At 43.5% G+C, this 24363-nt stretch overlaps 1 protein-coding gene across 1 annotated transcript; it reads left to right on the top strand.

Moving 5' to 3' along the window:
- The first annotated feature begins 59 nt into the window (after window positions 1-59).
- On the top strand, window positions 60-24205 carry ddx39b (DEAD (Asp-Glu-Ala-Asp) box polypeptide 39B). The gene is given in 11 exon segments (XM_026156506.2): window positions 60-1173; window positions 8548-8789; window positions 11802-11929; window positions 12497-12589; window positions 12662-12845; window positions 18455-18573; window positions 19134-19265; window positions 20228-20337; window positions 22862-23006; window positions 23512-23613; window positions 23846-24205. Coding segments are annotated over 11 exon segments (1401 nt in total). The 5' UTR covers window positions 60-1096; the 3' UTR covers window positions 23915-24205.
- Window positions 24206-24363: the final 158 nt, after the last annotated feature.

Here is a 24363-nt window from a genome sequence, read left to right as displayed (position 1 = left end):
ATCGCGCTTTACTTTAAACAGACGTTGACTTTTCTCTCTCGTAGTGAAGGTATGTCGATTATTAAAAGAACTGTAGGCAGTGCACGTTATCAGTACCTGCGGCAACATGACTGTCACCTCTCTGAAGTTTAATGTTGAGCCGTGAGATGTTCCAGTGAGATGTGATGAGTTGTTTGTTAGCCGCTGAGCTAATGACAGCTAGCTGTTTAGAATACTTGGGATTTGCTTTTACGGTTATTGCTAAAACCGCCACTCATGTGCGCTGTGTTTACGTGAGCTGCCATAATATCAGACGAGCTCGAGTAAATAACAGAGATCAGGGATGGTCCCAGTTTTATGGCGTCCGTAGTTTCATGTCGGTAATGATCTGCAGTGTGATGAAGAAATCTTAAAGACATCAGTATTGCTGGATTTGAACTTTCAAAAGTCAAACCATAACTGCGTGTGTGGTTATAGCTATTTAATATTCAGCGACAATAAAAATAAAAGTTCCGGAATATTCCTTCAAAATGAAACCAGGCAATTGATTTTTAGCACAGTGGACTGATTCATGTCTTCAAACTGAGGTGGTGGACATCACTGGAGTCCTTATAGAAATTCTAGCCTGCTGTAAAAGTTGGTGCCTCATGTTAGACACTCACCTCTATTCTGGCATTTATCCAATCCAACTTTATTTATATAGCACTTTAAAAACAACAAAGTTGACCAAAGTGCTTTCCAATAATAAAACAGAGATAGCAGTTAAAAACCATACATTAAGCATACAATGAAATCAATAAACAAAATAAATATATAATTGAAAAAGAAGATAAAAATAAATCAGTGTATATATTAAATATCAAAACATGAGTAGAATAAACAATATGAATAAGATTAACAAAGTAAAAAGATTAAGAATGACCAACAGCTGACTAAAAACTGACTACAAACTGACTCTGATAATACTCCTAGAAAGCCTTTGAAAAAAAGTGTGTTTTTTAAAAGTGATTTAAACATTTCAAGTGTTGAGGCCAGCCTAATATGGAGGGGCAGTTTGTTCCATAGTTTGGGGGCCACAACAGCGAAAGCTCGGTCCCCTCGGTGTCTCAGTCTCGACATGGGGACAGCAAGGAGTGACTGGTCAGATGATCTGAGAGACCTTTGTGGAGTGTATTGGTGTAAAAGGTCTGACAGGTAAGAAGGAGCCAGGCCATTTAAGACTTTAAAAGCAAGCAATAAAATTTTAAAATGAATTCTAAAATGGACAGGCAACCAGTGTAAGGAGGCAAGAACAGGGGTAATGTGCTCATGTTTGCTCATCTATGCAATATAAATAAATTTTGCAGGGTGGCACAGTTGTTAGCACTGTTGCCTCACAGCAAGAAGGTCCTGAGTTCAGTTCCACCATCAGGCCGAGGTCTTTCTGTGTGGAGTTTGCATGTTCTCCCCGTGTTTGCGTGAGTTTTCTCTGAGTACCCCGGCTTCCTCCCACAATCCAAAGACATGCAGTTAGTGGGGTTAGGTTAACTGGTAACTAAATTTCCCGTGAGTGTGATTGGTTATCTGTGTCTATGTGTTAGCCCTGTGACAGACTGGCGACCTGTCCAGGGTGTACCCTGCCTCTTGCCCTAAGACAGCTGGGATAGGCACCAGTGTGACAGTACCAGTATTCTGCTTTCACTCAAAACACTTTGTAACCTTTGTACACTTTGTTAGTACTGATTGAATTCTTTGTACCAACAATTCAACGAGATGCTGAAAACATTTCCTCAGAGACTGTGGCCCATGTGGACATCATAACATCACACAGTTCCTGCAGATTTGTCACCATCTCCCAAAGGTGCTCAATTGGATTGACATCTGGTGATTGTGGAGGCCGTTTAAGTACAGTGAACTCATTGTCATGTTCAAAAAACCAGTCTCAGATTATCTGAGCTTTGTGACATGGTGTGCTATCCCCCAAAGGGGTGGACATGGTCACCAACAGTACTCAGGCAGGCTGTGGCATTTAAGCAATGCTCATTTGATACTAAGGGCCACAAACCATGCCAAGAAATTATCCTCCAGGCCATTACTACAGCAACACCATGAGCTGCGGATACAACCCAGGATGGATCCATTCTGCTGTATCTTGTATTCCTCACTATCTGTCTGAGAGGCCTCAGTTTGTACGTCTGTGGGCCAACCTGTCTGATGTGGTGGTTAGTAATACAGGGTTACCACAGTCACCTGAATGACAGATTGGACTGAAGGCCCAACGGTGATGCTGTGTACAAGAAGGGGATGAGCTGACTCTACTTTCTAAGGAAGCTCAGATCCTTTAATGTGTGCAGCAAGATGCTGGAGATCTTCTAACATCCTGTGGTAGAGAGTGCATCTATTCTGCTGCTGTCTGCTGAAGGGGCAGCATCACTGCCAGCAAGATTTAAACACTAATCCAAAAGCCTGGAAGCATCTTTGGTCAGAATTTGGAGGTGTTTGAGTCAGTGAGGGTCAGAGGTCACACTCATCTCCATCAAGGATAACCCATCACATCGGCTGTGTCCCAATTCAGGGTCTGCACGCTTGAAGTACGCATTTCAAGTGCGGTTACGTCACCGCCACGCGACGACGGCTGTCCCAATTCGAAGTGTACTTCAAATGCATACTCCAAATGCGCCGTCGATTTCCCCAAATATCAAGCGTGGTCCGGTGCACGCTTCGTGGTCCCATATATCCCACAATTCATAGCGCGGCAGTGGGTGTGGATAATTTTGCCGCAAAATACGGCAGAAGGGAGCGGCCGAAGAGGTTTTTTTTGTTTCCAAACTTTATTGAACTTATAAAGCGAACAGTCAGTCATTCCAGTTCAATTTGTACAGTAGACATACAAGGCAAATAAGAGTAACAATATACAGTACAATGAAATAAGAAGGATAATTAAATAAAGGATAAAAAAGAAAAAAAGGGGGGAATGTGACAGACTTCATAACAACTTTGTACTTGAAAGTTGTGACAGCTCATTCCTTAAACATTTCTGAATGAACTTCAATCAATGATAAACCTTTTTTATTGGAAGTTTAAGAGAGTTTAAGTAATATTCAATTTCAATCAAAAACAAATTAAATGATGGGGTTGAGTTTTGAAATTTACATTTATGTATGTGGACTTTCCCTAATAAGATGGAGCGGCCGAAGAGTGAACTGTCAAAAGTGCTGAATATGACGTCACTTATTTATGTGCGAATGTTTAATAATTAAAGTCAGTCATATATCCACAAACACAACAAGCTGAAAGTCAGTGATATGTGTGTGTGTGTATATATATATATATATATATGTATATATATATATATACATATACATATATATATATATATATATATATATATATATATGTATGCAACTTTGTCACTGTATATATATATATATATACAGTGACAAAGTTGCTCTGGAGGCCCGCTACATGAGAGTACTCCCACCCTGTGGTGCAGGGCACCCTCTCTCTGGGCGCGTTCTCGGAGAGGTCCGAGGAGTTGGGGGGGTACTTATAAAGTTCAGAGTGGCTCCGAGCTTGAAGGATAAACCGCCCGCAGGGGCGTGCTGGGTGTTTTATATATATATATATATATATATATATATATATGTATATATATGTATATATATATATATATATATATATATATTAGGGGTGCAACGATATTCGTATCGATATTGAACCGTTCGATACAGTGCTTTCGGTTCGGTACGCATATGTATCGAACAATACAACATTTGTAATTTATTTTATCAGCTTTCCTTCTGACGATGCTGTCTGTGTTGAACGCTCAGTGAATCTGTGTTCGACTACTCCGCCTAGGCTGCACTGTCGAGCGCAGATCCACTGAGCGCTCAACACAGACAGCATAGTCAGAAGGAAGAGCGCAGGGCAAGCTAGCGAGACAGAAGTTAAGCTCCCCTTACAACATGAACCTCCCCCACTCTCATTCAGATCTGGCGTTTGGAATTATTTTGGTTTTCATGTGACGTATGACCCTGAAGGTAAGCGAGTCATGGACTAAAGTAAAACAGTATGTTGGATGTGCCATGCAATGCTCAATTACATTGGTGTGAACTAGTGTGTTAGCGCAGTTAGCTCGTTAACGTGTTGGCCGTCCAGCCCCATGCACGGGGCGATCGGCGGTAGCTCGTTAACGGAGATTTGCCGTGTTGTGGTGTTAAGGTCATTTCAACGAGATTAACCTGAAAGCACTAGTGGGAACACAACGAATATGACTGCACATTTACACCGACATCATCCTAGTGCAAAGACCAAAACAACAAGCATGCTACTAACTTTAGCCGAGTCATTTAGACAGCTGTTAGCACAGGATTCTCCTTATGCTGCTGAGAATATAGCCCAGAAGAAGCGGATAGTATAGCTTTTATTTTGGAAAGAGCCATTTCTCTGTAATAAACTCTCTTTTCCAAAGATGAGTGATTCCTCAATCAGATACAGGGCTCGCAATATCGCTAGCCCGACGTCCCGGAGCTAGCGATTTTTTCAGTCGGGCTACCAAAATCTATCTCTTCCCTGCCCGTCGGGCTATTGTAGGAAGGAAAAATATATGTCAATGCTTTTGCATTCTTTCAGAAATGTAGCTGGGTAATTATGTCATTGGCATCGGTGAGCCACTGTCAATATGTGACATATTGAAATCGCGTTTGAATTTGCGCTTGTTTTTTGCTTTCACTTTGCAATCGTGCGAACTGTGTATAGAGAGCGACAGCACTGATCTGTGAGTGATGATAATTTGTGCACCAATTCCTCTGACATCGTCTTATTAATCGTTAGCTTACTATGCAAACATAGTGAAATCTCCCGCAGCTTAAACATGTGAGAGGTTGATCGCGCAGAGAATCGCTGAGCTTATGTGAGTGAGCGTGTAAAAGCATTTCAGTTCTGCTGAGCCAAATAAGACAGGTCAGGGTGAAGAAGTGACAGCCAAAGAAAAGCTTACCACAAAACGGAGAAGTTATGACAAATCAGACTATAAGGCAAAAAGAAAGTGCAGCTTTATGGTTTCATGGACAAAAGAATTTCTGTGGCTGCAATATGACGAGCTAAATAACCAGGGCTGCACATAAGTGGTCCGCAGGTGCGCATTCGCTGTCAAAATAAAAAACACGCACAAGGGTTAGGGTTAAATTTAAAAACTGTACTTTTGAGTTAAAATATATATTTATAATTTTAATAAATGACAAATTAAAAATGCATGAACATTTTTTTGTATCGAAAAAATATCGAACCGTGTGTGTATATATATATATATATGTGTGTGTATATATATATATACATACATACATAAAACACCCAGCACGCCCCTGCGGGCGGTTTATCCTTCAAGCTCGAGTCCTCTACCAGAGGCCTGGGAGCTTGAGGGTCCTGCGCAGTATCTTAGCTGTTCCCAGGACTGCGCTCTTCTGGACAGAGATCTCCGATGTTGTTCCCGGGATCTGCTGGAGCCACTCGCCTAGCTTGGGAGTCACCGCACCTAGTGCTCCGATTACCACGGGGACCACCGTTACCTTCACCCTCCACATCCTCTCGAGCTCTTCTCTGAGCCCTTGGTATTTCTCCAGCTTCTCGTGTTCCTTCTTCCTGATATTGCTGTCATTCGGAACCGCTACATCGATCACTACGGCCGTCTTCTTCTGTTTGTCTACCACCACTATGTCCGGTTGGTTAGCCACCACCATTTTGTCCGTCTGTATCTGGAAGTCCCACAGGATCTTAGCTCGGTCATTCTCCACCACCCTTGGGGGCATCTCCCATTTTGACCTCGGGACTTCCAGGTTATACTCGGCACAGATGTTCCTGTACACTATGCCGGCCACTTGGTTATGGCGTTCCATGTATGCCTTGCCTGCTAGCATCTTGCACCCTGCTGTTATGTGCTGGATTGTTTCTGGGGCATCTTTACACAGCCTGCACCTGGGGTCTTGCCTGGTGTGATAGACCCCAGCCTCTATGGATCTTGTACTCAGAGCTTGTTCTTGTGCTGCCATGATTAGTGCCTCTGTGCTGTCTTTCAGTCCAGCTTTGTCCAGCCACTGGTAGGATTTCTGGATATCAGCCACCTCCTCTATCTGCCGGTGGTACATACCGTGCAGGGGCCTGTCCTTCCATGATGGTTCCTCGTCTCCCTCCTCTTTCTTGGGTTTCTGCTGCCTGAGGTATTCACTGAGCACTCGGTCAGTTGGGGCCATCTTCCCAATGTATTCTTGGATGTTCGTTGTCTCATCCTGGACTGTGGTGCTGACACTCACCAGTCCCCGGCCCCCTTCCTTCCGCTTAGCGTACAGCCTCAGGGTGCTGGACTTGGGGTGAAACCCTCCATGCATGGTCAGGAGCTTTCTTGTCTTTATGTCAGTGGCTTCTATCTCCTCCTTTGGCCAGCTTATTACCCCAGCAGGGTACCTGATCACGGGCAGGGCGTATGTGTTGATGGCCCGGATCTTGTTCTTACCATTCAGCTGACTCCTCAGGACTTGCCTGACCCTCTGCAGGTACTTGGTGGTTGCAGCCTTTCTAGCGGCCTCTTCATGGTTCCCATTTGCCTGCGGGATCCCCAGGTACTTGTAACTGTCCTCTATGTCTGCAATGTTGCCTTCTGGTAGTTCAATCCCCTCAGTTCTGACTACCTTCCCTCTCTTTGTTACCATCCGACTACACTTCTCCAGTCCGAACGACATTCCAATGTCATTGCTGTATAGCCTGGTAGTGTGGATCAGTGAATCGATGTCTCGTTCACTCTTGGCATACAGCTTGATGTCATCCATGTACAGGAGGTGGCTGACAACTGCTCCGTTCCGTAGTCGGTATCCGTAGCCAGTCTTGTTAATGATCTCACTGAGGGGGTTCAGGCCTATGCAGAACAGCAGTGGGGACAGAGCATCTCCTTGGTAGATCCCGCACTTGATGGTAACTTGTGCTATGGGCTTGGAGTTGGCCTCTAGTGTTGTACGCCACATCCCCATTGAGTTCCTGATGAAGGCTCTTAGGGTCCCATTGATCTTGTACAATTCTAGGCATTCCAGTATCCAGCTGTGGGGCATTGAGTCATAGGCCTTCTTGTAATCAATCCAGGCAGTGCACAGGTTGGTCAGTCTGGTCTTGCAGTCTCGGCTGATTGTTCTGTCTACCAGTAGCTGGTGTTTTGCGCCTCTGGTATTCTTGCCAATTCCTTTCTGTGTCCCGCTCATGTATTGATCCATGTGCCTGTTCATCTTAGCCGATATGATGCCTGACAGGAGCTTCCATGTAGTACTGAGGCAGGTTATTGGTCGGTAGTTGGAGGGGACCGGTCCCTTCTTGGGGTCCTTGGGGATCAGGACCGTCCGGCCTTCAGTTAGCCATTCCGGGTGTCTCTCGTTAACTAGCAGCTGGTTCATTTGTGCTGCCAGACGCTCGTGGAGTGCAGTCAGCTTCTTCAGCCAGTAGGCGTGAACCATGTCGGGCCCTGGTGCTGTCCAACTCTTCATACTGGAGACCCTTTCTTGGATATCTGCCACTGTGATGGTTACTGGACCCTGTTCAGGGAGGTCGCTGTGGTCTGCCCTCAGATCCTCTAGCCACTGAGCATTGCCGTTATGGGTTGCATCCTTCTCCCATATGCTCTTCCAGTATTGCTCCGTCTCCAGCCTTGGTGGTGCTGTTCTCTTATTGTTCCCTTGCCACTGAGAGTACACCTTTGCTGGTTCTGTGGAGAACATATATACATGTATATATATATATATATATGTATATATATATATATATATATGTATATATATATATATGTATATATGTATGTATGTATGTATGTATATATGTATATATATATATATATATATATATATATATATATATATATATATATATATATATACATACATACATACATACATACATATATACATACATGTATGTATGTATGTATGTATATATATATATATATATATATATATGTATGTATGTATGTACTCCACAGTTTGGAGACAGCAGAGCTCCTCCCCTCTGCATTTGCAGAAGTCTTTGTATTTGGAAAGCCTTCACAAATGCGGCCTCCGAAGGATGCTCCCCCTGAATTTGGACACAGCTTCTTCTTCTTTGGGGTTTAACGGCAGCTGGCATCCTTGTGCATGCAGTGCTACCATCTTCTGTTTCAGTCCGTTATTACACTCTTAAATCCTACTACTTATTCCTGTGTCTTTTGGGATCTTGCAAAGCTTTAAATAACGCGTTAAATTAGTCGTCGATGATTTTGATAGTCGACGTAATCGTGGCAGCTGAAGTTGATTAGGATTTGACTTTGGGAGGTGGGATTGGGCTGCTGCACTCAGAGCATGAGCTTGAGATAGCTAGATTAAGGACATCTGCTCTGACTGACGTCTCCGAACCAGGAGTAAAACAAGCCCAACCTTCTGAAGTCTAAGCTGCTGGCTCTTATTTGCACACATGCTGACGCCAATAATTTTTGGCCATGTTGAACCTTCTAGCACTGCAAAAGTTTAAAAGCTCTTTGTTCCTGAAGTTTCATACACATTATTTGTTTTTCTTGTTTCGCAGCAGGGTCAGGATGACAGAAAACGACGTAGATAACGAGCTGTTGGACTATGAAGATGATGAGGTGGAGGCCGGAGGGGTTGGAGATGTTGGAGATGTTGGAGGTGCAAGTGACATGTCGATAAGGAAGGAAGGGGTGAAGGGCTCCTATGTGTCCATTCACTCCTCTGGATTCAGAGACTTTCTACTGAAACCTGAACTGCTGAGAGCCATAGTGGATTGTGGGTTTGAACATCCGTCTGAGGGTGAGTAACTGGTGCCAGGAGGAAAATTGGGAACTGGTACAACCGCTGCTGATTTTATTCACTTTTTTATCTTCTCTCTGTATTTGAAGCGTCTGATAAAGATTAATGCCAGTTCCTCCTTTTACAGAGCTGTGGTGGGTTGGTGTGTTGGCAATGGTAATTTTAGTTACATAACACATTTCATTATGCTCAAACTCGATGTGCTGAACACAGAAGATAAAAGCATGAAAATCTGTGTAGGTTTATGTGGTGGGGCGTGGACTGCGGTGCTGTGCGGATGCACCTGCACGGCATCCACAGTCAAGCCCGCCATGTTAAAACATGGGGACTCAGGGGTTGGTGGGGTTGTGGTGGTTTGACAAATGTTGAATAAAAATGGCTCAAAACACAGATCTGCGGTACCGCCGTGCCTTAATTCCACCACACTGGTGCCGAAACCCAGGATGTGGCACGGCAGGGTGCATCCGCACGGCACCGCAGGCCACGCCCCACCACAGTTTACAATCTAAATCATTGTAAACCTACAGTGAAAACAGCTAAATAGAATAGCCATTCATTGTACAACAAATGTATAGGCGCTCCACACCAGCTGTGCTGGAATAAAATGTAAATAGAGAGCAGGAATAAATGGCAAACATAGCCATATGTACAGTCTAGAGGAATATGTACAAAACAAGACCCAAGCACACATTGGAGAACAAAGTGCTTGGAAATGGTGCAAAAAAACAACAACAAAAAACATATGAAGAGATCTCAGCACAGGGTAATGTGCTCAAATTTCCCAGTTCTTGTTAAAATGCGAGCAGCTGCATTTTGCACCATCTGTAGACCTCTGAAACTTTTCTTTGATAGCCCAGAAAGAAGAGTGTTACAATAATCAATACGTGAAGACACAAGTGCATGGAGCTTTCCCTAGCTCCTTACCCTAATCATGACAAATGAATGCCTAACTACATCCTAATTGTAACCCTGACACTAAAACCACATTTTGAGTCTCATTGTAGGTCAGTCAGAATAAAAAGGTTTTAAGCCTGTTTTTGAACGTAGGCATACATATACAGTGGCTTTCAAAAGTATTGGGCCCCCTTGAACTTTCCCACATTTTGTCACATTACAGCCACAAACATGAATCAATGTTATTGGACGTCCAGGTGAAAGACCAACACAAAGTGGTGCACACGTGAGAAGTGGAACGAAAGTCATACATGATTCCAAACATGTTTTACAAATAAATAACTGCAAAGTGGGGTGTGCGTAATTATTCAGCCCCTGAGTCAATACTTTGTAGAACCAGCTTTTGCTGCAGTTGCAGCTGCCAGTCTTTTGGGGTCTGTCTCTACCAGCTTTGCACATCTACAGACTGAAATCTTTGCTCATTCTTCTTTGAAACAGCTCCAGCTCAGCCAGATTAGCTGGACAGCGTTTGTGAACAGCAGTTTTCAGATCTTGCCACAGATTCTCGATTGGATTTAGACACCAGACAGGTCAGGGATAAAGTTATTGAGAAATTTAAAGCAGGCTTAGGCTACAAAAAGATTTCCCAAGCCTTGAACATCCACGGAGCTCTGTTCAAGCCATCATTCAGAAATGGAAGGAGTACGGCACAACTGTAAACCTACCAAGACAAAGCCGTCCACCTAAACTCACAGGCCGAACAAGGAGAGCGCTGATCAGAAATGCAGCCAAGAGGCCCATGGTGACTCTGGACGAGCTGCAGAGATCTACAGCTCAGGTGGGGGAATCTGTCCACAGGACAACTATTAGTGGTGCATTGCACAAAGTTGGCCTTCATGGAAGAGTGGCAAGAAGAAAGCCATTGTTAACAGAAAACCATAAGAAGTCCCGTTTGCAGTTTGCCACAAGCCATGTGGGGACACAGCAAACATGTGGAAGAAGCTGCTCTGCTCAGATGAGACCAAAATGCAAAACGCTGTGTGTGAAAACTAACACTGCACATCACTCTGAACACACCATCCCCACTGTCAGATATGGTGGTGGCAGCATCATGCTCTGGGGGGGGGGGGGGGGCTTCTCTTCAGCAGGGACAGGGAAGCTGGTCAGAGTTGGTGGGAAGATGGATGGAGCCAAATACAGGACAGTCTTAGAAGAAAACCTCTTGGAGTCTGCAAAAGACTTGAGACTGGGGCGGAGGTTCAGCTTCCAGCAGGACAACGACCCTGAACATAAAGCCAGGGCAACAATGGGATGGTTTAAAACAAAACATATCCATGTGTTAGACTGGCCCAGTCAAAGTCCAGATCTAAATCCAATCCAGAATCTGTGGCAAGATCTGAAAACTGCTGTTCACAAACGCTGCCCATCTAATCTGGCTGAGCTGGAGCTGTTTCAAAGAAGAATGGGCAAAGATTTCAGTCTGTAGATGTGCAAAGCTGGTAGAGACAGACCCTAAAAGACTGGCAGCTGCAACTGCAGCAAAAGCTGGTTCTACAAAGTATTTAGTATTTAGTATTTATTTATTTATTGTATCGACTCAGGGGCTGAATAATTACGCACACCCCACTTTGCAGTTATTTATTTGTAACAAATGTTTGGAGTCATGTCTGATTTTCGTTCCACTTCTCACGTGTGCACCACTTTGTGTTGGTCTTTCACCTGGAAGTCCAATAACATTGATTCATGTTTGTGGCTGTAATGTGACAAAATGTGGGAAAGTTCAAGGGGGCCCAATACTTTCGCAAACCACTGTAACCTACCTCAGGTCAGCAGGCAGCTTGGTCCAAAGAACAGGACCACAGATGCTGAAAGCACCCGTAGACCTAAGTCTGGGAACAGTTCAGAGATGTGCATGTGATGACCTGAGAGTTCTGACTCTGAAAGACCCTGAGAAAGTATACTGGAGGGCAAACCACAGAGAGTTTTGTGAAATAATTAAAGGATTTTAAAGGTAACTTTGCATTGAACTGGGAGTGAAAGAAATGGCTTGAGTACTGGTTTCTGGTTGCTGCATCCTGAATGAGCTGAAATTCTCCTGCTCATGTGTTCTCCTTCCAGTTCAGCATGAATGCATCCCTCAGGCAATCCTGGGTATGGATGTGCTCTGTCAGGCCAAGTCTGGGATGGGGAAGACAGCAGTGTTTGTTCTTGCCACCCTGCAGCAGCTAGAGCCCATCACCGGTCAGGTGAGGTGTAGCAGCCAGGACAGAGCTAAAAGGTGTTTTATTATATTGTAACAACTGTCATTTAATTGCTTTTCTGCATTTATTTTCATTTTAGATTCTACTTACAGCTGATTTTTAGCTAATGAGCACATTTGTTCTGTACTTGTGGAGCCTTCATATCTAGATAAACAGGCTCAAAAACAAATCTGAAAGCAAACTCAGGATATTGCGTTGTGTCTTTTGTGTAAATGCCGACTTTTACCTGGCAGTCACAGAGTCAGTTGACTCCATGATGTTGTGATTAGGGCTTTTCACAACTCTTGACTGACCAACTGCTAACATCCAGATGAGAGAAAAAATGTTTGAGTCACTCTTAATTATTACCATCCACTTGGCAGAACGCTTGGTAAAGAGTTGTGGGCTGTTTGAGTTTGAACGAAAGACTTGCAGTAGTGTGCAGGGAAAAAAGAACAGTGTACATTCAGATTTACAGATGCATCGTGTTTTCAAGGACCATAGTGCAGTAAATACATCCCATAGTGAATTAAGTTGATACTATATCTTAATCTTTGCCATTTTTATGTGCAGGTCTCTGTCCTGGTGATGTGCCATACCAGAGAGCTGGCGTTTCAGATCAGCAAGGAATATGAGAGATTTTCAAAGTACATGCCCACTGTTTAGGTAAAGCAGCTTGAACTCATACATCAGTTTCTCCCAGCTCAAACAGTATGATGTATGCTTGTTTTCCTGCAGGTGGCAGTGTTCTTTGGAGGGCTGTCTATAAAGAAGGATGAAGAGGAGCTGAAGAAAAACTCTCCTCATATTGTGGTGGGAACACCAGGCAGAATCCTGGCACTGACGCGCAGCAAGACGCTCAATTTGCATCACATCAAACATTTCATCCTGGATGAGTGTGACAAGATGCTCGAGCAGCTTGGTAAGTGGCACAACCCACTTTTTAAAGCAAAATCAGATCCAAATATGTGCCAGTGTTTAAAACCAAGAAACAAAGAAGAGGATAAGATAACATTCAAACCAACCTCTGTCTCATTAGCTTTGTGGTCTCACTGTGGTAGCTTTGTGGTTTTTATGTATGGAGTCCAGTTTCCTTTCATATTGTGTGAAGGTTTCCTGCCTCCCTTGGGGAGCTTGCAGCAGTAAATATGAGTCTGTGGTTTTCCTGTAATGTGTGATTTTTATAAGGATCATGAGGTATCCATCTTTTCTTTTCCCAGGATAATAAAGTGTTTGACAGCTGACAACTCGAGGCCAAGGTGCTGGTGGTAGAAGTTATTGTACTGCGGGTGTGATTGGTGTGAGAATAAACAGTAACGTATACATGACATATATCAGGGGTGCTCACACTTTTTCCGCATGTGAGCTACTTATAAAATGACCAAGTCAAAATGATCTACCCACTACAAAAATCCAAAACATATACTTATTTATAAATATATTGAGGATTCTTTATATCTACAATGTATATACATGCATAACCGCAATATCCAATATTTCACAACACAATTAACTATGTAAATTTTTTGTCATTACCTGAGTTTACTCTGATGACTTGCACTGAATTGAATCAGCCAGGGATGCATAGTCCGGACAGTAGCTGCTGACGGCCAGGTTTAAGAGAAAAAACCGAGAGCTAAAAATTGGAGTTAACTCGCTGACTAGCTTGTCAGTTTTACTACACTTCGCGCCGCTGTTTGCGCATGCGCAGCGACCTAAGCGTCAGAAAAAATCTGATGTCATCTTACTGGCTTCCCTGTATCAATCAAGTGACGGGATGGATGATAGGCTGGCATCTATTTTTTTAATGCCATGCGATCTACCAATACTACCTTTGCGATCGACTGGTCGATCGCGATCGACGTATTGAGCACCCCTGACATATATCTAGCTAAATCTAAATGTACACAGTGGATTTCTCTGCTGTGCTTGTGTGACAACAAACAGAATAAAGCGTAAGAAACAAATTTCTCAGTTAAAGATAAATTTGGAGGATTGTGAAAGATCATGGCACCAGCGTCTTCCCACCTTTGTAGAGGCAGAGGGGGCAGCTAAACAAATGCAGCATGACTTTGTTGCTTTTATTTTGATGACAACTGCTACTTTTATTGTCGTAACCCTGCGAGGCGGGCGGCCTGGACACGCAAATTTGTGAAGTGATAACTCAAGGACATAGCGACATAGGGGTGTGAAATTGATACCACTAGGGTATCTAATAAAACACTGAGGGCTATCAGTCTTTCCCTAATAAAATTTAATGAGGCATCTGTGATTTGGAGCACAAACTGGGCGTCATCAGGACGCTACAACACAGAGCGAACACCATCCCCACAGACACAGCAGCCAGGGAGGCAGAAGAACATCAAGAAGGCCCTGAGTAAGTGTGGTTATCCCAGCTGGACTTTTGGCTCCTAAAGAAAGCTCCAGCTGATCCAGGAGAGAAGGACAACCGCTGCCCAAGAGAAAACCTGTAGTGATCCCGTACGTGTCAGGAGTATCGGAGCAGCTGAGACGCATTTTTTCTAAACACCGGGTCTCTGTGGCTTTTAAACCTCAAAACACGCTGCGCCAAAAATTGGTCCACCCCAAGGATCGTGTCCCCCGACACAAACAGAGTAACATAGTGTACGCTGTTAAGTGCAGGAGGACTGCCAGGATTTATACATCGGGGAAACCAAACAACCTCTGGCTACAACACAGCAGAGCCACCTCGTCAAGCCAGGACTCTGCAGTCTATGCACACCTACAGGCCAGTGGACACTGTTTCAATGATGAGGATGTAACATCCTGGACAGGGAGGAACGCTGGTTTGAGGGCGGAGTCAAGGAGGCCATTTACGTGAAAAGGGAAAGACCATCTCTGAATGGAGGAGGGGCCTAAGGGTGCATCTGTCACCATCTTACAATGCTGTGATTGCAGCCATTCCCCAACTCTCTGTGAATGGGACTCATGGCCATTGATCAGTGGTCTTTGATTAATGGTCATTACCTCCCAGCCCATTGTTCACCCACCAATAGTTTCCCTCATTGTGTAAATGTACTGTTTATAAGGTTGGAAACCTGCAGTCAGCTGAGACCGAAGAAGTCACTTGGACGAGTAACGAAACGTTTCTCCCACAAAACGTCCAGGTGAACGGAATCAACCTTTGGGATTTACTTACCTGGATGATTGAGCATGCATCAAAACTCTGACGATAATAATCCACGCCTTTTTTCTCACCATGGCACGTGTGGTGAGGGACATGATCAATAGTGGGTCAACAACCTTCTTAACCTCCTAGGACCTGACGTCCACATATGTGGACATCACATTTTGGGTTGTCTAGACCAAAATACAAAATTTTGTTCTACAAGGGCCCGATATCCACTTACGAGGACGTTATACTGCCACTGTTCTATCCAAATGTAAAGCAAATGTCCTCATATGTGGATCTAATTTATCTCAGAAACAAAAATCAGGTATAAAAAAAAAATCTGGGAATTCTTTGTTTTTACATCCATTGGGTCCCAATCAGCCCAAATAGCAAAGAAAAATTAAAAATGCATGCCATGAAAGAGTTCGGGCCTTAAGAGGTTAAGGGACAACTTCCACTAAGGATTAATACCTGGGAATCTCCACCATTTTGTTTTATAACTGAAGAAGCTTCTCGGATGAGACGTGAAACGTCTTCAAGAAACTTAAAGAAATCCAGTTGCTTTCAGTTCAGTTTTATATATACAGTACGAGATGACAACAACAGTCGCCTCAAGGTGCTTTATATTGTAAGGTAGACCCTACAATAATAAATACAGAGAAAAACCCAACAATCATATGACTTCCTATGAGCAAGCACTTTGGCGACAGTGGGAAGGAAAAACTCCCTTTTAACAGGAAGAAACCTCCGACAGCTGTGATTGGTTGGGGTGAGAGAACGAAGACAGGATAAAGACATGCTGTGGAAGAGAGACAGAGGTTAATAACAAGGATGATTCAGTGCAGAGAGGTCTGTTAACACATAGTGAGTGAAGAAGAAACACCCAGTGCATCATGGGAATCCCCCAGCAGCCTACACCTATTGCAGCATAACTAAGGGAGGATTCAGGGTCACCTGATCCAGCCCTAACTAGAGCAGGGCGATATGGCCGAAAATATTTATCACGATATATATTTGAAAATTTGTGATAACGATATAACTGATGATATAGTTACTGCGAGACAAAATACAACTCCACAACTTTACTAGTGCAAAAAAACCATCCATTTATTTTCACTTAAACAAGCAGCTGTTTTTTATGTGCATTAAAGCTATATACAAATTTAACAGTGCAAATGCAAATTTGCTGACATATGGGCTGACATATCCTGAGCATAACCATGTATAATATCCACTGAAGTTAAAAAGAGGTGCTTTGCTACATTAAACTGCAGTGTGCCAAATAAAAAAAGTCTAATGTGTATTTTTCAGACCATAAGGTGCACGGGATTATAAGACACATTAAGCAAAACAAAGCAGTCAGATAAATCAAACTTTATTAAACTCATTCTTCTTGCTTCCTCCACTTCTGTACCATTGATTCATTAATGTTGAATTCTCTGGCAGCTGCTCTATTCCCATGTTGTTGCAGTATATTAATGACTAACCTCGTATTGTGGATGGATTATCTCAGTTGTTCTCCTGACTGAAGTTTGGTCCTTTTACAGTATCCTGCCATGCGATTGCATTTGTTTCTAACCATGAAGAACCTTCACGTTAACTTTTATAAGTGGAAAAGTGTTAGTGTTCGTCCTCCAGCTTCACTGTTTATGTTATGCTAACATAGCTGTGTCGCTAGCGATCACGTGGCACATCATTATATACCAGCTAGCCCAACTTCAGTAACCCTACAAGCGTCACTGCTGTTTAGTTTCCTGTCTTAATATATGTTGGAAGTGATAGCAGAGCTGTACGTTTGAATGTTTCAGAAATCTCTCAGTCGGAACATGCTATATCATGCTTAGGTAACTAGCGAGCTAACTTCCTGCTAACTTCTAACTGTTAAATGTCATAAATTCTGTTTTCATGGATGCCTGGAAGTTAAACTTCATAGTTACACCTGGTAAAGCAGCAATGCTGATCGTTTTATTAAAGATGAAAGAATTTAGACAGTTTTTAACTCTCAGTGATGCAGCAGTGTTCGTTTGACTTTGGGACCTGAAGCGGACGAAGTTTAGGACCCAGATTACTCCCAGATTTACGAGCATCTTAGTCCGACAAATACGGCAATAACGACGACCCGCTTGCATGTTCTACAAAAAAATGTGCTTTGTTGTGTATCTGACGGACAAACACCAAACCAGTTCCACATCACTGAGGTTTCAGCATTTTTACAAACCAATTCTGGTTCATCCGTTTCACTCAACAATCGGCCATGTGCGTATGAACAACAAGTAGGCCTGCAGAGTGAGAGCGAAGTGCTCTGGTACTACAAGGTCATTAAGATAAGATGGGGCCTGATTATTTAAGACCTTGTATGTGAGGAGCAGGATTTTGAATTTAATTCTGGATTTAACAGGAAGCCAATGAAGGGAAGCCAAAACAGGAGAAATCTGCTCTCTCTTTCTAGTCCCTGTCAGGACTCTTGCTGCAGCATTTTGGATCAGCTGAAGGCTTTTCAGGGAGTTTTTAGGACTTCCTGATAATAATGAATTACAGTCGTCCAGCCTGGAAGTAATAAATGCATGAACTAGTTTTTCAGCGTCACTCTGAGACAGGATATTTCTAACTTTAGAGATGTTGCACACATGGAAGAAAGCAGTCTTACATATGTGTTTAATAGCTCCTTAGATTACTATGACCTGGATGACCGAGAACCTACGTAGACTTAGCAGCTCTTAGGGTTTATTTTTCTCAGTGTAACAACAGTTTTAGATGTTGGGTGATATGATTGTTCAATACTGTACAAAAACTTTAGGAATTAATTGTTTCAAATGTGATGTCATAGATTTCTTGGTGTTTTTGACAATTCATTTGGTACGAAGTGAAGCAAAAATGTTTTCTTTTGAAGGGCCTTTTACATCGGCCGTGCGCTGCACTCACTGCTTGTCATTTCAAAACGTGTTTCTCTGAGGAGTTTGTGTCCTATTATGTTCAAATGTTGATAAAAACATGTATCGCTGGTTCATAAAGAAGAAAACTTTGTAACTATCCCAGCTGGTGAAGAGTGTGTTGTTTCCACAACACTGCTTCTCTCTGAGGTCTGCAGAACCTGCAGCAAACAGTTCACCAAACTCTGATACGTACAGAATGTTCTCCTTCATCATGTGGTTGAACTCAGCGCAGCAGTACTCTTCGTTTCTGTTCCTCGCACAACAATACGTCACAAGTGTGCATGTGCTTTGCTTTGCTCGGTGCAGCGGGAAATCATTATTGTGTGGCACAAACAATAGACACAAATGGGTTCCAGAGTGCAGCGCGTGCATATGTGAAAGGGCCTTCAGTCATCATTATTGAATCTTTAGTCACTGCATCTAGATGAGTTTGTAATACGCTGTAAATAATGCTCTCTTCCTTAGACATGCGCAGAGATGTCCAAGAGATTTTCCGTATGACTCCCCACGAGAAGCAGGTCATGATGTTCAGCGCCACCCTGAGTAAAGAGATCCGTCCAGTCTGCAGAAAGTTCATGCAAGATGTAAATACGCCTCTTCACTTTCATCTGCCATGCCTCTTCCCGCTCCCTCCACACCTCCACTACTCCTTCGCCTGCTGGAACAGTGGGTAACAAAGTCCAAGTCGATGTTCAGCCTCCATGAGTCCAAGTCACAAGAAAGAAGTGTGTGTGTGTGTTTACTTATCTTTCTGGGGACCAAAAAGTGGAGTTTTACTATACTTGTGGGGACTAACAGCTCTTATAGGGACAAAGTTCCCGTCCCCACAAATTTGAAGGGATTTTCGAGGCTCAAAATCTTGTTTTAGTGTGAGGGTCACAGTTAGGTCATGGTTAGGTGTAGGCTGAGGGTCAGGCATTCATCTTTGATGGTTAGGGTAAGGGGCTAGGGAAAGCATTATGTCAATAAGATGTCCCCACAGAGATATGAAAACACAACTGTGTGTGTGTGTTACCTATACCAAAGCCTTCCCTCCGTCTCCTCGCTGCTTCCTTTTCACTTCCACTGTATTATGATTGGTGTTCTCTTTGTGTGCTCTTCCCTGAATCTTGCCAACCTCCCTTTCAAACTCCTGCCGGTCCAGCCGATGGAAATCTTTGTAGATGACGAAACCAAGCTAACTCTGCATGGGCTGCAGCAGTACTACGTCAAGCTGAAGGATAATGAGAAAAACAGAAAGCTCTTCGATCTCCTGGATGCACTAGAGTTCAATCAGGTACCCACACCATACTTTCCCCACAGTGTAACCCCCCTGTGGACATTTTTGTTTTGTCTGTTTGCTTTTCTGTTGATGGGAATTAGATTGCTGCGTTTTATGTTCATGTCTTACAAGCATGTTACTGTGGGACACACTTGCAGATCCTGCTAGAGAAGCATTAGTTATTTCAAAGATCAAAATAAATGTTATTTATGCTACTTGTGTGCAACCCCTCAGCTCATCAACTTCCTGAAACCAGGCTCTATTCTTCTTCTGATTGGCTACACCTCTCAGAAAGAAGGGTTAGGGTTAGGCTGTGTGCCAGAGGACATCTCCTCACATTTACAGTTAAAGAAATACTTAATAAGATATGTACAGTATGTGTGTGTACAGACAGAAAAGTATAATGGTCCTCTTAAAGGCCTTACTATGCTTCAGTGTGAGGGAGCGAGGGAAACAATATACTTTGCTCATGTGAGTATGTGAGGGTCCATCAGAGTGAGGGGTGCGCCCACCCAGTATTTGTTAGATATCAGCCCAGTACAGACTTTAATACCTGAATCATGTATATTTGACAACAGGGCCAGCAGTTCACTGGAGTTCTGTCGTTACCATGTCAGCAGCAGAGTTAACAGAACGTGGAGGAAACCAACAGGACAGCAGTGTCATAACTGCTAATCCAACAGGTTCTGCTTGTGCAGTTTGCGAGCTTGTCACTGAACAAAGAAACAAGTCGAGCGCTAGTGAGTGTCAAAAAGCATGGCTGACGGTGCTGTCCTGTTTCTCTGTCTCTTTTGTCCTGGTGTTGTTCTACATGAAAACTTTTTGATTCTACTTAGAGTAAAGTAATAAATAGCTGTTAATGATCGATTGTCTCCAAGTGCAGACGAGGGGCGCACACAGTGAAACAGACACACACAGGAAGCCGACAGGACTTAATGTCCACTGTAGCTGAGTGATTGTGTCGCTGTGCTGCTCAGGTGGTGATCTTTGTGAAGTCCGTCCAGCGTTGTGTAGCTCTGGCTCAGCTGCTTGTGGAGCAGAACTTTCCAGCGATTGCCATCCATCGAGGGATGCCTCAGGTGGAACGGTAACTGAGAGCGGTGACGCCATAAATGTTTGTTACTATTTTATTACTCCAGACAACACTGAACTGCCATGTTGTGTTCACTCTACTTGTTCTTTTGGCAGAGGATAGCAAGCTCAGTGTGAACCTTTAGGAAATGGCTCAAATGTAATCAGCTGACAGTGAGCTTAGCTCCATGCAGCTGCAGTCTCTTTCTTGTGGCCAATTTGATTCAGTTTTATTTATATAGCACCAAATCACAACAACAGTTGGTACTTTATTTTGTAAAGTAAGGACCCCACATCTTTATGCTTTCTACTATATAATAATATTATGAAGAAGGAAGCAGGAGGCTTTTATTTTTTTCACTCTCAGACACTTTTATTTTGTTAAATTAATGCGTTGTGATGATTATACCATCGCAAACATAACTTTTACTGGTAAGTGAGGTCATTCTTTATATTAGGTAAAGCATTAGTTCTTATGGTGTTGTGTGCTCTAAGATGCAGTGCTGTGCAAAAGTCTTGAGCCAACCATTGTTAAGACAATGGTGCTGTCATATATTGAAACATGCAAACATACCGTAAAAGGAAATATAGTACATTAAAACACAGTCTGTACAGGTCTGACAAGATTAAAAGCCAGAATCCGGTATTCTTCAACACAGTCTGATCTCTCTGAGACAGCTTCCTTTATGAGTACTCAGGAGCAGTTCTCCAGGCTTCCCAAAGGACATTCAAAGGTTTGGGGAGACCATGACTGACTGTCCTGTGTGTGTTTTTTATATCCAGGTATGTTTTAGTGCATTGGCAGTGTGCAAGAAAGCACTTACATAGAAACAGCATCGAAGAAAATGCTTGTGTGAATGAGGCAAGTTGTGTAAAGCGCTCAGACTAGAAAGGCGCTCTATAAGAACCAGTCCATTTACCATTTACTATCATGATTTAGCTCCATTATAAAATAACTCAATTGTAAATATCCAGAATATTACAGAGATTAAATATATATAACTGACATTTTACTGTAAAACTTAATTTTGTTATTTTCACTGTAGAGGATGTGCATTAGATGGAGAGTGATATCCACAGACAGGAATGACTTCCTGTGTCCTTTAGTGGTGCATTATGGGTAATCTTAGTCTCTCAGTGACTGACCAGCTCATCATGAGTGGGTGGGAGGTCCAGCATTGTCCTGACCTTGGACAACATCCGCCTCTCAGACACCACCTTATTAAAGTCTAGCTCCATCCCCACAACATCACCCACCCTACCTTGTTTTACCGATGGCTGTAGACACTCACTGTTGGACCTCCTGATCCTTTCCATACATATTGATGACCACAAATATTAGCATAGTGTGCATTGGGTCCTTCACAAAAATTTGAGGAAACTGTACGAGTGACAGGATGTCTGTTGGCATCTGAAACCCTCAACCTGCTGTCCCAGCAAGCAACAGCACAGAGGATAGCACTGTCCACAACAGACTCATAGAAACACCTGTGTGTTGTCCGACAGATGTTGAAGACCTCAGAGACGACTCTGGCCCTTCCTGTAGAGTGCAGTGGTGTTTTTAACCCACTACAATTTATTATCAGGTGTACTCTGAGGTATTTATAGTCCTGCACATCGACCCCCTGGATTGAAACAGGGGTCACAGGTTTCCCGGTCCTCCTAAATCGGTTGGTCTTTGCTACGCTGAGTTGCAGATGATTCTGCTCGACCACAGCCCAACACTCATCACCCTCACTGATGCATCCAACCACTGCAGGATCATCTAAAAGTAAAAGGTCTGTGGTGTAGATGGTGAAGAGGAAAGGGGAGAGGACAGTCCCTTGTGGTGCCCGTGTTGCCGATCACCTTGTCAGACACACAATGTTGAAGACGCACGTTGTGGTCCTCCTGTCAGATAATCAACAAGTCCACAAAGCAAGCTCCATATAAATAAGCAGCTTTGATGTGGAAGAACTTGACTGGCCTGCACAGAGTTCTTAGCTCTGCCTGACAGAACACATGACTGTACACTCAGCTGCTCCTCTGTCTCTGCGCCTTCCACTCTCTACACCCATGGACTTAGTGTGCTACTTAAATAGGGAAAGACAAGGTGGAACAATGAGGAACAGCTGTGGCCTTCAGCCTCCTCCAAGCACTGCTCCACCCCTCCCCTGCAGCTGAGCCAGAAACCACACCCTGTCACAAACACCTGTGGGATAAATTAAAGTGGAGACTACGAGCCAGTCCTTCTCATCCAGCATCAGTGTCTGACTGATGTCGGTGACCAAAAATCCCATAAATACACTCAAAAAAAGCTGATGTCCAAGAAAAACTTTGAAAGTCTTTCAGGAAGCTGGAGAGCTGTTACTCAAGACCACTTCAAAAATTCCAAGAAGGTCTGTGTCATTGGGAGAAAAAAATGTAAAGACATGAGTGGGGACATTTGCACAGTACTGTGAGGATGTTGATCAACTCAGCAGCCCAATACACACATAATGAAACTTTCAATGTGAGGATATGTGACACACAGACTAAGCTTCACTTATTGTCCTCTGTAGTTTGTCTCGCTACCAGCAGTTCAAGGACTTCCAGAGGCGAATCCTGGTGGCCACCAACCTGTTTGGACGAGGGATGGACATTGAGAGAGTCAATATTGCCTTCAATTATGACATGCCAGAAGACTCTGACACTTACCTTCACAGGGTGAGACTATCCATGTGTTGTTCACCTGACAGGCTAAAAGAGTAATAGAAATATATGTGAAAGCTGCACAAGGTCATATTTGTGACTTATTGGATGATGTACAAATACATATTTAAGGAGATGCTGAGAAATCTGAGCTCTTTATTAGATAGACACAGGTGTGAGGCATTTATTAATGTTATAATCAGCTGAGCAGGTAGTAGCTTATCCCAAGAGTGGCAAGGAGGGTCTCTGTCCTGCACCCAGGCTGGAAGGAAGTCTTCTGTTGAAAGAGGACTTCATAGGACAAACACGGGTACGGAAGAGAAAAGGCAGATCAAATACTCTGGGACAGCATTTATTCACTAACATTAACCTATGCCAGAAGAACACGGAGAGGGCTTCTATCAAAGCCATACTATATTGTCTTATACTTATCCTGTACTGTGATTAGTTTGCCCTACTGTGCTGTAGTCTGTGATCCTGACTGAGTAATGTGGTCAGCTGCACTGGTGTCTTGGTGTAGGTTGCTCGAGCAGGCAGGTTTGGAACGAAAGGCCTGGCCATCACATTTGTGTCTGATGAAGGTGACGCCCGCACGCTCAACGATGTCCAGGACCGCTTCGAGGTGAACATCGGCGAGCTGCCGGAAGAGATAGACATCTCCTCGTACACTAAGTCTTCTTTTGTTTCTTGAATTATTGTAAGGTTCATCCAAACTAACAGCACTGTGTGCGTGTGTGTGCGTGTGTGTGCGTGTGTGTGCGTGTGTGTGCGTGTGTGTGCGCGCGCGTGTGTGCGTGTGTGCGCGCGCGTGTGTGCGTGCGTGTGGGTGTGCGCGTGTGTGTGCGCTCCTGCAGTTGAACCAGCACGATAAACGAGCCGGACGCTCCAGTTGGACTTCGATTCACTTTGCAGTTTTACTCTGATGGAAGATGCAGACTGTGTTTGTATGAAACCTGGCATGTCCAACAGCAGATATTTACCCAAGCCTGTGCTTATTGAAAGGAAGAACGCAGGGGCACAGCTCCCTCTGCAGGAATGATTCAGAATAGACTTTGTATGATATTATTTAAGTTTCTAATGTCGGTATTTGTTAATATATAATTCAAGTTATCTGGTTTTCTAGGTGTGAGTGGAAGTACCAGAGGTAGTTTAGTACTGACAGTAGAAAGGCACTGTTTACTGCTGTGGATTAATAAAGTTTGCCTGGTAAGGTCTCCTTTATTCTTTCTTTTCCTTTTTTAAATCCACATCCACACTCGTGCTGTTGGGATACATGCACAATGTGTTTGTTATCGTCTGACACTCAGACTTGTCAGGATGGCAGCACAGTTTTCTTTAAAACCTCTACATACCATTAACGGTGCTTTCACCA

This window comes from Astatotilapia calliptera, chromosome 22 (assembly GCF_964374335.1).
Source record: "Astatotilapia calliptera chromosome 22, fAstCal68.1, whole genome shotgun sequence".
In the NCBI taxonomy this organism is placed as follows: Eukaryota; Metazoa; Chordata; class Actinopteri; order Cichliformes; family Cichlidae; genus Astatotilapia; species Astatotilapia calliptera.
The sequence above is the reverse complement of the archived record's forward strand: the minus strand, read 5'-3'. Positions and strand labels throughout refer to the sequence as shown.